The 12,644-nt window shown below is 38.4% G+C and overlaps 1 protein-coding gene across 1 annotated transcript; it reads right to left on the bottom strand.

Moving 5' to 3' along the window:
- Positions 1-52: 52 nt before the first annotated feature.
- On the bottom strand, positions 53-1,585 carry LOC132101705 (mesoderm posterior protein 1-like). The gene is made up of 2 exons (XM_059506859.1): positions 869-1,585; positions 53-253 (listed from the first exon to the last, which is right to left on the bottom strand). The coding sequence occupies exons 1-2, from the start codon at positions 1,481-1,483 to the stop codon at positions 167-169; spliced, it is 702 nt and encodes a 233-aa protein (XP_059362842.1). The 5' UTR covers positions 1,484-1,585; the 3' UTR covers positions 53-166.
- Positions 1,586-12,644: the final 11,059 nt, after the last annotated feature.

The raw sequence follows: 12,644 nt of genomic DNA, 5'->3' as shown, positions 1-12,644 counted from the left end.
TCCAAGGCTTTATTTTCCAGGAAATTCATAAATATTAATATATTTTTAAACATAGAAAAATATAAATAGCTGTACAAACATTTACAAATATAAAGTCTTTCATTGTCGTACAAACATTGCACATATTAATATCTGCATTAAGATTGTGCATTTCAGACCATTTTGATCAGAACTGTCCATGGAATAAATTGTGGTGCTCGAGAAACCAAAATTCTGGAGCTGAGATTGAAAGGAAATCACCTTCGACTGGAGTCTGGAAGAATAAAATACAGATCAAATAAGAAAGAGAACAGGAGCATTTTTTATTACTCTATTAAATTTTTAAAATACAAAGAATTGAATTATTATTATTATTATTATTATTAAAACATATTTTATAAGTATAACACATCACAACAACCAGGTTTATTATAGTAAACTAAATCTAAAACTAAACCCATACATTTGTTTTTACTTTAAATAAAATAAATGTTAAAAATAATAAAAAAATGTTAATAAATTAAGAGCCTGGTGCCTAGGAAACTAAATAAACCAAATAACTTGAATAAATAAATAAATAGTAATAATAATAACAATAATAACTATATAGAAAAAATCCCCAAAACTAATAAACATGTAAAAAAAAAAAAAAATATATATATATATATATATATATATATATATATATATATATATATATATATATATATATATATATATATATATATATATATATATATATAATAGTATATCAGTTTTACACACACACACAAAAAACCCTAAGTATAATATTTCCTATAAAGTCTGTATTTACTTCACATTTAAATGTAATAATAAATATTATTATCTAAAATAGTATCTAAATACTGTTGAAGTACCATGTACACACCTGAGAACAGGTCATAGATGGGAACTGCTGAGCTGGTAAACTTCTGAAAGGATCTGAAGGGGTCGCAGTGAAGCTGTCAAAGATGGTTGATGCAGCGTTGACCTCGGCCTGAGATCCACGATTTTCCTCGTCTTCACTGAGTTCGAGCTGAGCGGACAGGCAGGAGATGTACTGGATAGTGAGCTGCAGCGTCTCGATCTTGGTCAAGGTTTTTCCGACAGGAGCCACTGATGGAGGCAGGTACGTCCTGAGGTGATGAAGAGCTTTCGTCAGATCTCTCATCCTCAGCTTCTCCCGTTCACTTGCAGTTTGCCGCTTGACTCCAGGGAATTTTGACCTTGGCCGTCCGGTTCTCTTGGGGGTCTGGACCTTGCTCTTCTCCTGGGTGGTGATGCTGTCTTGTGGGAAGATCTGCAGTATGTCCTGTCCCGCTCTGCCAGGGTTAGCCGGAGGGGAGAAGCCGCAGGAATCGAGGGAAGAGGTTGGAGACAGGCTGCTGCAGGCGCTGTAGTATCCCGCATCTGATACAGCGTAGCTCTGATCCAGAAGGTTCTCGCAGTCTTTCAGGAAAGTGCTGCTGTCTTGGAGCTGAAGAGAAGAGCTGGAGATATCCATGGCTGCAGAGTTGAGAAATTCTCTGCTGAATGAGGCTGTGGTTTCTGGTGGAGCGTGTTCCTGCTGTATATATCCTCCGTGAGGTGTGAGTTGGCACCTCAGTGGATCCCAGTCAGTACTTGAGAGGAGAAGTGACACCAGAAGTAGGGGGTCTGTGGGAAAGAGCAGCTTCCCCTGCCTCAGATGTGAGGTGTGAGGGCCAGGAAAAGAGATAGATAGATAGATAGATAGATAGATAGATAGATAGATAGATAGATAGATAGATAGATAGATAGATAGATAGATAGATAGATAGATAGATAGATAGATAGATAGATAGATAGATAGATAGATAGATAGATAGATAGATAGATAGATAGATAGATAGATAGATAGATAGAAGAACAATGTTGATTTTTGAGTGTATTTATTGTAAAGATTATAATTAAAATTGATTCAGATATATGTAAACAACAATTAATATCCATTTCATCATGTGTATTGTATGTGTAAAAAGTATATATATATATATATAAACATTATTATAGGTGAGTACTATTAAATAGCACTATACACTTTTAAAATAGTGTACTAAATTTGAAGAGCATCTACTATTTTTTTTATACAATTTTAACATAAATCTTCTTGGTGCCCATACACTACCAGTTAACAATATATTAAAATATAAAAGCTACTATAAAACAATACTTTTTTACTGATTTTGTGATACAATAAAGGTAGTATGTATATGCAGTAATATATATATATAGTATATATATAGACACACACACACACTTGCAGTTTGCAAATTTAAAGACCAGCTACATGTAATATTTTTAAAATGATTAAAAAATATATTTTTTTAATTTATCACAACAAAAGACAAAAACTAACTGAAAGAACATATAATATAATTATATAAACATATAATAATGACCAATTACAGCACTTTCCATTAATCATCTATACATTTTTAACATAAATCTTGATGCACAAGCTAGAGTTGAAACTGAGTGCAGAACAATTCGGTCGTCACATCTACACAGTATTTCTGAGAAATGCAGTAATGGCTTCGCTGCACTCTGTCTGAAGCTAAACAACCATAAAGAACTTCTTATTTGTGTTTGCGTGTATTTTCCTCATGACCTCAGACTAGAGTCCCTGGGCTTTACAAGGTCAATGCTAATTTACTGCTGATGACATGTTTGATTCAGATCTGAGACGTTTGCATCTCAGATTACAAATCCAAATCATCCCCTGACTAACCAATACAGTAGTCAACAGATAAGGCTCAGTTTTGTGGCTGCCATTAAAATATGTGAGGAGAGGAGCATGAGAAAAACACAATCAGATCACACCCGCTCCTTCATGTTAACATGATTAACACTATTTTGATTACATTAATAGCTATACATGAAGCTTTGACCTCAAGGGTCTGAAAAGAACACCTTCTTAGGGCTCCTGTAGTGATGAAGCAGATGATGGTGGTGCATGAGATCAGTGCCTGCAGTTCCCACAAACAGAAGTGTCGCATTTGACTCCTGCATAAACAGAGACACACATATAGATATCAACACATATTATATGTTGTAATTTTATTTGAAAGGTCTCAGAGATGTGCTCAATGAATGTGATCCAAATTATGTATTAGTTTAATTGTGTAAGCCAAAATGTCAATTCTAACTAAGAAGATTGTTTAGCTCCCAATCAAAGGTGCTAAGAATGGAAATGTTTACAGTGTTGGTTCAGAAAGTTCTCATGAACTTCACCAGAAAAACACTATTTTTGACAGACATGCTGGTTTTCAGTTCTATTTGAATTCACACGCGTTTGGTAAACCGAACTAAACTACCAGAATGAGAGGGGGTCTTATGTAACTTAAAGGAATAATTCATCGAAAAAATGAAAATTTGCTGAAAATGTACCCCCCCCCCTCTTAGGCCATAGAAGATGTAGATGAGTTTGATTATCCATCAGAGGAGATTTGGAAAAATTTTACATTACATCACTTGCTCACCAATGCATCCTGAATGGGTGCCGTCAGGATGAGAGTCCAAACAGCTGATAGAAACATCAAAATTATCCACAAGTAATCAACACAACTCCAGTCCATCAGGAAAAGTTGCATGTTTGTAAGAAACAAATCCATAATTATGAAGTTTTAACTTCAAACTTGCTTCCAGCTACAATTTAAGGTCCTCTATCCACATAGGCGTCGATTTCGGGGGGGACGGGGGGGACGATTTCGTCATGAGTCATTTTGTACCCACCACTTTTTTTTTTTTTTTTGAAAACCTCGAGTTCAATTTAGCCGTTCTGCTGCTGCGCTGGCTACACGCTTTTCTGTTCATTAAAACTGCAACAACTGTAACTTTGGGATACGTTCTAGATTGGGGGAGGGGGAGGGGGAGTCATCGTGTCACTGAGGCAGGTGCAGCTCAGCTGACGTGCGTAACTGCTAGCTAGCTAGCTAGCTAATAACATTGTTTGTCAAAAAGAGTGACAGAATGGGTTATTCATTTAGCCGATAAGATACCGGCACTTACTGTGCATGTCTGCTTGGCTTTAAAAAAAGCTCTGATGTCCTGTCCACTTCTTTTTGACATAATGCTGTTATTATTTTCTCTATATGACTATCGCGCTTCTTTTTTTTAAAGAATGTTTTTCAAATGAGTTGACAGTTTGGAATGGACAGTGAACGAGCGGGAACGAGGCTACCTAGTCTTTGCTGGGATTGGCCAGAATTTCTGGCGAATGTATCATAGACGAGCAAGTCATTTAGCCTTCATACAATATCACAAGGTTGCATCCTAGTGCCATGGACTATAACATATCAAAGTGATAAACCTGTAGAACAAATGGATGTTGTTGTACACACAGCATGGGTCTGCAGACCATTGACACAAAGGTAAGACGCGATAACTTATGTTTATTAAGATTTGCTGGTATTATGGCTAGGTCTTGTGCATTTGCACACAAGGGATCGGCTGTTTTAATTCTTCTCTTGCAATTAATGTTACGTTAGACTTCCTTAGCCACCAACTTAATTAGCTAGTTACGGTTTGCGTTCATACAGCAAGTATTGGGGGAGATGATTGTTGAGTAGTCAGTATCTTGTTTAATTATTGCTTGAATCTATTGCTGAATTCTGGAATAGTTGTGATGATGATGATGATGATGATGATGATGAGGAATGGATCAAGTTTTAGTCAAAATGCCTTATGTAGATTGGATGGATGCATGTTGTTGTGAATTGAGAGCAGTCAGATCATGGTGTGATAGTCAATAGTGTTCATCTGTGCTACACGTATTTTTGCTTTTTCAATCTTGATAAAATTTGTAGTGCTTAAGTTGTGTTGTGTGTAGATATGGTAAATTGTACTGGGAATTAAATCAAATTATTACATGGCTTGGTTGAATTCCACTGTAGAATGAAGTCTGTTATTTCTTGATAATAACACCGTTGCCATGAAAAACAGAGCGTTGCTTTGGACGCGGCAGGATTCTAATCGTAGAGACGGAACTATTTTCTTTAGCGGAAGCAATACAATCGTGTTTAAATCAATAAACTATTTTTTTAAATCAATATTTTGTGTCAAATTATTGATTTATTTGGTGGGTAGCCATGTAATAAGCGGGATAATGTAGAGCGAGGCCCGATTTTGGGTTAGATTTTTTTCCCCGTTTTCAGTGGTTATAACAAAGCAACATGAAAGAGAAATTTGGTAATCATTGTTTAGGTACATTAAACCACGTCATGGCCATGTCATATTGTCAACATGGTACTTATATGATGATATGAAGCAGATTAGTGGGTCATATATCATATGTCTAATGCTTTGTACGGCTTTCTTCTTCATAAAACGAGTCGGACATCACATTTTTGTATACATTTTTATTTATTTACATTAATAAGATACAGGACGTCTTCCAAAACATGACCTGCGCGAAAGAGAAAAAAAAATGCATCATTGTACCCAGCACTTCTGAAAATGCACTTCTGAATGCGTCTCTGTCCCCACCACATTTCAAACCAAACTGACGCCCATGTCTATCCATCATATTGCTTTCTCCAGTAAAAAAGTAATTTAATCTGAATCAGGAAGAAATATGCCCAAATCAAGCACAGTTTACAAGTGAAAAACAATTCTAAAAAAATATGTCAGTGGACTTAGACGTGAGAGAACAACTGAAGAATCACTTTTTCACCGAAGGAAGCGTTATTATGAATCATGGACTATGGATGGATATGGATTATGGATGAAGACTATTTTGGCCAGAAGGAAAGGGTTTGATGGATAAATTGTGATGTTTATTATCAGCAGTTTGGACTCTCATTCTGACGGCACCCATTCACTGCAGAGGATCCATTGGTGAGCAAATGATGTAATGCCAAATTTCTCCAAATCTTTGATGGCCTGAGGGTGAGTAAATTTTCAGCAAATTTTCATTTTTAGGTGAACTCCCACTTTAATTTGGGGGATATTCTCTAACTTTGTTTAACACCCAAGGGATTATGAGCCGATTAACATGTGATTGTGACACATTCACACATTTTAATTGTGTATTTGCCTTCCAAGATGAAAGAGCTGAATGTGTGTATTTGACATTGGGATTTGCACATCAAATATCCCTCACAAGCTGGCAAAATAGACTTTGTGGACTAATTCCACAACTTACTGTAATTCACACACAACTGTTCTATGCATTCAAAATACATCTCGCTCACATTGGGACATGAGTATTGCGAGGGGGGTCGGTCTCAACTGCTACATTTGTGGCTAGACTTTGTGGTGTGAACAGCCTTTTCACAGTCAGTTGAACTTTATTAGCAGCAATAGGCTTCATCTGTCACAGACTGAATACACATTACATCTGATGGATCAGGGCTGGATGGAATACACTACAACATACAAAGTAACTAATATCTGTGATCAGAAGTCAAAGTAGTTTCCTTTCTGGGTATTGTTTTGGTTAAATTAGCAGGAAATGTCACATTTGCTTGGTTATTGTGATGCACTAGCACGCCTGGTTTAAGCTCGACAGTGGAAACGCGGCTTCTGATGCTCGCCAAGGCTGCATCTATTTGATCATATAGCATAAATACAGTATCGCTTATAATTAATATCACAATTTAGATGAATTGTTTTCTATTTAATATATTTCAAATGTAACTTATTTGACAAAGCTGAATTTTCAGCATTTATTACTCCAGTCTTCAGTGTCACATGATCCTTCAGAGATCATTATGCTGATTTGGTGCTCTAGAAATATCTCTTATTATCATCAGTGTTACAGTTACAGTTGTGCTGCTTGATATTTTTGAGGGAACTGATTCATTTTTATTAGGATTATTTGATGAAAATATGTATGAAAATTTGATTTTTTTTTTTTTTTACATTTTTACTTTCATTTTCGATCAATTTAATTTATCTTTGCTTAATAAAAGTATTAACTTTTTTTTATATAATAACATGTATATCCATGTAAACCCAACACACCCAAGACATAAAAAAATGTCTAAATATGGGAGGAGCTCCGACATCGCTTTAGTTCAGTGAGAGAAAAAGTGAAACAAACTTGATGAACAATAATATTGACCTTTAAACTATCAACGTCTTTAAGCATCAGAATATTTACTGAGCCATTCAAAGACCCTTTGGACACATCTGATACTAGGTAAGTGACAGAGATTGTTTTGAATGGGTTTCTAATGCAAGGGATATGGTAAGGTTAATGTCAAACTGTAGTAAGTGGAACAGAACCAGATTTAAACATGTAAAACACTAAATCAGTTATCACAATTGTAAGCATTTTGTTGGATTGGCTGCAATTGCAAAGCAAAGTTTGGTGTCATTTTGTTCCATGACATGAAGTCTAAAGAAACAAGAAAAGAATGGCCAACAGACTGACTGATATTTTTCTTATCAATATAAAAACGCTTATTTAGATCACTTTAACTTAATTCTGTTATGAGGCAGTACGGGCCAGATTTTCTAACAACGCAAAAAAAACCCTCTTTACTAAAGACTCGCAGTGAAACATTGGCGACGAAGAGCTAGGCGTGGACTATGGACAGGTATTTTTCATACGCAACATTTATGGGTGCGTTTGACTTGTGATCAAAGTACCGTGAGAGCTGTAGTCAATGGTGACTTGCATTTGTTCATGAAGATCAATGATGACTTGACTCTGCTCATGAAGAACACTGGTGACTGGACTTTGCCCATGAAGGTCAATGGTGACTTGTCTTTGTCCATGAATATCAATGGTGACTTGCCTTTGCCCATGAAGAACACTGGTGACTTGACTTTGCCCATGAAGATCAACGGTGACTTGCCCTGACTCTAGAGTGTCAACGGTGACCTGACCCGACTCTGGAGTGTCAACGGTGACCTGACCCGACTCTGGAGGGTCAACGGTGACCTGACCCAACTCTGGAGTGTCAACAGTGACCTGACCCGACTCTGGAGTGTCAACGGTGACCTGACCCGACTCTGGAGTGTCAACGGTGACCTGACCCGACTCTGGAGTGTCAACGGTGACCTGACCTGACTCTGGAGTGTCAACGGTGACCTGACCCGACTCTGGAGTGTCAACGGTGACCTGACTCGACTCTGGAGGGTCAACGGGAACCTGACTCGACTCTGAAGGATCAACGAGAACCTGACTCGACTCTGGAGGGTCAACTGTGGCTGCCATCTTGTGCCATGACTCTGGACCGGCGGCCCTCTTGGGCAGTGGCGCTGGGCCGGCGGCCATCTTGGGCAGTGGCGCTGGGCCGGCGGCCGTCTTGGGCAGTGGCACTGGGCCGGCGGCCGTCTTGGGCAGTGGCGCTGGGCTTGCGGCCGTCTTGGGCAGTGGCGCTGGGCTTGCGGCCATCTTGCGCCGTGACGCTGGACTGGCGACCACCTTGGGCTGTGGCGCTGGGCTGGCGGCCATCTTGCACCGTTGCACTGGGCTGGCGGCCATCTTGTGCAGTGGTGCTGGGCTGGCGGTCCTCCTGTCTGTAGACCCCGGGAGAGACAGGTATGACTGGGGTATTCCACGGAGACCGATGTTGTAGGTAGAACACAAACTCCCAGAAATTAAAAGCGTCCAACTGGTCCATTTCCCTTCGAGGCACCGGTTCATCCAGACCGGTGTTGAAAATGTCCTTTAGGGCCGCATCATTGTATCCCATACCATCCGCCAGGGTCCAGAAACACATGTGCCATAGCACCCACCTCATTCCCCTCTTGGCGGAGGGTGGTTAATTTTATATATTTTGCCCTCCGCTCCACCATACTGGCTGGGGAACGGGAATGAAGTCCCACACCGCTGGATATCGATATTGATGGAGTCCTTCTGTTACGATCGGAACCCAGAGAAACACAGGAGACGAGAGATCCAAACGCAGTGTGGTATTTATTTGGTAATCCAAATCAGAATCCAGCAAGCAGGGGTCAAAACCAGAAATCAATCCAAACAAACAAACAATAGGGATACGAACAGGAACAGGAATAGGAACTGGAACAGGAAACTCGGAAGACGAGGAAACTCGGAAGACGAGGAAACTCGGAAGACGAGGAAACTCGGAAGGCGAGGAAACTGGGTGACGGAATGAAAGGACTCCATGAAGACAAACAGAAAAAGACCGGTTAATATAGGCAGGGTAATGACTATCAAGTGAAGACACCTGAGTGCAATTAACAGGAGTGCAATTACTGTGATGAAGGGACAAGGCTTTGTGGGAATTGTAGTGCCTACGGTGAGGTGCCTATGGGGAAGTGAGACCACTAGTGGAGACCCAGGGAAACAGAGACCAGACAGCGTGACAGTGTCAGCCACATTAAAAAAGTTAACAGCTTAAGTCATTTGTGGATTAATGCGTATTGGAGACACAAACCGTTTAAAACGATTCAGTTCGATTTGGTGATTTGGTTTCAATGGAGGGACTGAGAGCTCTCGGACTAAATCTAAAATATCTTAAACTGTGTTCCGAAGATAAACGTTCTTTGGAACAACATGAGGGTGAGTTATTAATTACATAATTTTCATTTTTCGGTGAACTAACCCTTTAAGAGCCATTCTATAAGGCGATATTTCAACACTTGACAAATGGATAGCGACTCCTAAGTAGCACTTAAAGCACAGCTACGTGCAACTGTGTTAAGTGCATTTTTGGGAAGTGCACATGAAACAATAACTAACTATCGTAAAATTACTTGTAGAAAACGCTCTTAAGCTCTAAGATCAATCGTTATCGGGAAACCCGGCCTAGAAGGGATATTGCAAAAACTACAGGGCATGCGCACATCAATATAGCGTAATTTTTCTCACACTGTACAACACTATTTTTTGCATTATTTTAAGGGGTAGGTTTAGGGTTGGGGTAAGTGTAGGTGAATACGTTAATAAAACACAATCTAATAAGTAGAAAATTAAATTTTTCAAGTTCAAGTTTTTGCTGTGTCCCTTCTAGCCACAACTGCTTCAAGTCGAGCACAGGTGATTTATTAAGGTTTGCGGAAGTCAGTCTGCAATTATTTAACCCATTTTGCACCTGTGTTGTTAGTAGATTACAGACACCTAACTGATTATCAGAGGTGCTGTTTGCTTGCAACCCTGCGCAGAAACTTTTGAAACATTTTAGAAAACTATAATGATAAACATAAATTCAGTCAAGTGTCCTAACTTGAGTGAAGGTGATATATCATAATTTCTCTTTCCAGATATGGCGTCCTCCGGTGCTCTTCTGGCTGAGGAGCTTTAGTGCTCTGTATGTCTGGATGTGTTCACTGATCCAGTCAGCACTTCATGTGGACACAACTTCTGTAAGAGCTGCCTGAATGAGTGCTGGAACAGCAGTCAGGGGTGCAAATTTCCATACTGTAAAGAAGCATTCAATCGAAGACCTGATCTCAAGATTAACGAATGGTTACGAATGGTTGTCGATTATTTTAAAATGAAAGGTAGGTAGGCTACTGCAGAGCAGTGGTGCCATTCTGTCAAAGTTTAGTATTTGTAATTTAAGAACTTAAAACATGTTCTTAAAACATACTGGAATGTTGTTTGTAATCATAAGGTGTTTTTTTGTTTTTTAACTAAAGTCAAGAAAAAGCATGATGCAACACAAATATGAAGTATACAGATGCATAGACTAAAAAAGCTAAAAATGTGTATATGAATTATGTAATACAAAAGAATTTACAAATTGAAAGTCTTGTTTCTATGGCACATCCACATGACTTTATTTCAATATAGTGGGATATATTTTCAGCTGAAACGTAACATTGAATAGTGGGTGGGGTTTTATTTTAGCACTCCTTCTCTGCATCTCTTGCTCATAGCAAACTAATGGTTGGAGGGGCGTGGTTAAATTTATTCTGCCCAATCAGTCAAACTGACATAATAAGAGAAGGAATGCCATTCCAAAGCAGAAGCAAATGTTTTTTTATGCTATTATGCTTTTGTACATTTTTCAATTTCTTTAATGAGTAGTGTTGCTGTTTGAGAATGAAAAAGGTCTGCAAAACTCAAAAATACTCAAGTGAAGTTTGTCTTTCAGTAAGCACGGTTTCTGAACTACCTGAAACGCCTGAGATTTCTTCTGTAAACATACATGTCACAATATCCCTCATTTGACTAAATAATTCCCACCCAAGGTATACTCGTGGTTATGCGGTGAGACATTTCTGAAACCCACTTAAAACAATTGACCAATCGTAATACATTGGTCCAATCTAATTTAAGCATGTTGCGTGCGCATTTTGGAAGAAGGAGAGACTGGAACTATGTAATGTGTCTCAGACAGATGGAGAAGAGAGGTTTTACAACATTGTAAAACAATTTGTCAGGCATGAATACCTTGTAGACTCAAAAACAAAAACAAGGCTTTAAAAAAGAGCATCTAATCCAATGGATGAGCGCCCATAAAATATTTATTATAACTTATAATATGTTTAATATACAATATGTAATAAATCCCTAGACAATCCAAAGAGATTTGATTTCTATGTAAGTGTCCTGGGAAAGGAGGGGTTCTCCTCAGGGAGATTTAATGTTGAGGTGCAGTTGAGGGGAAAGACTGCATGGGCTTTAGGAGTGGCCAGAGAATCTACTAAGAGGAAGGGAGACATTATAATGGATTCTGGACAGTGTGGCTGTTTCATTGGAATGAATATACAGCTTGCTCCTGTCCCTCTGCCTCTCAGAGTGAAACCTCAGCGGGTCGGTGTGTTTGTGGATTATTAGGAGGGTCTGGTCTCCTTCTATGATGCAGAGTCCAGATCTCATATTTACTCATTCACATGTCAGTCTTTCACTGGGAAACTCTATCCATATTTTAGCCCATCCTTTGGCTATAATGGTACAAACCTAACTCCACTGATCATCACAAATGTCAGTTGCGATAAATTAATTAACACTATTGATATGAAATACAAGATGAAAATAAGGCTTTTTGTAACAACATCTGGAAATATTAAATCGAGAATCGGAAAAACTGGTTTGTATGAAAAAACTTGAAATAACTCAAAACTGAGAAAAGTCATTGACGTCCATCATTGTTTATTCCATATTCAATACAAATACGACTTTGTTTTATTATTTGAAATATTCCGTTGAATCGAAAATCATAGCAAAGTAAAATGGCATGGACAAAAATGATGTGACCTTTAACCCAATAATTTGTTGCACAACCAATAAAGGCAAATACTGCAATGGAGTGATTACAGGTAGTTTGTGCTGCTCTTAATGTGCAAATAGATGTCCAATAGGATTCAGATCAAGGCTCGTAGAAGACCATTCACAATAGTCCAAAGTTTTGTTCATAGTAATTCTTGGGTGCTTTTAGCATTGTGTTTTGGGTCATTATCTTGTTGAAGGACCCATGACCTGTGACTGAGACAGAGCTTTCTGACAGTGGGCAGTACGTATTGCTCCCAAATGCCTTGATGGTCTTTAGATTTCGTTGTGTGCTGCACAAACACTTTTTTTTTTACTTAATGTGACTTCCCATAAAGCTCCAGTTTTGTCTCATCCATCCAAATGACATTCTCACAGAAGCATTGTGACTTGTCAATAATGTATTTTGGCTAATTCCAGTCTGGCTTCTTTCGTTTTTCTCATAATCCACTGCTTGAAAAAAATTAAATAAAATGTATATATAAATAAATAAAATATAATAGATATGTATGTA

Source organism: Carassius carassius, chromosome 2 (assembly GCF_963082965.1).
Source record: "Carassius carassius chromosome 2, fCarCar2.1, whole genome shotgun sequence".
In the NCBI taxonomy this organism is placed as follows: Eukaryota; Metazoa; Chordata; class Actinopteri; order Cypriniformes; family Cyprinidae; genus Carassius; species Carassius carassius.
The sequence above is the reverse complement of the archived record's forward strand: the minus strand, read 5'-3'. Positions and strand labels throughout refer to the sequence as shown.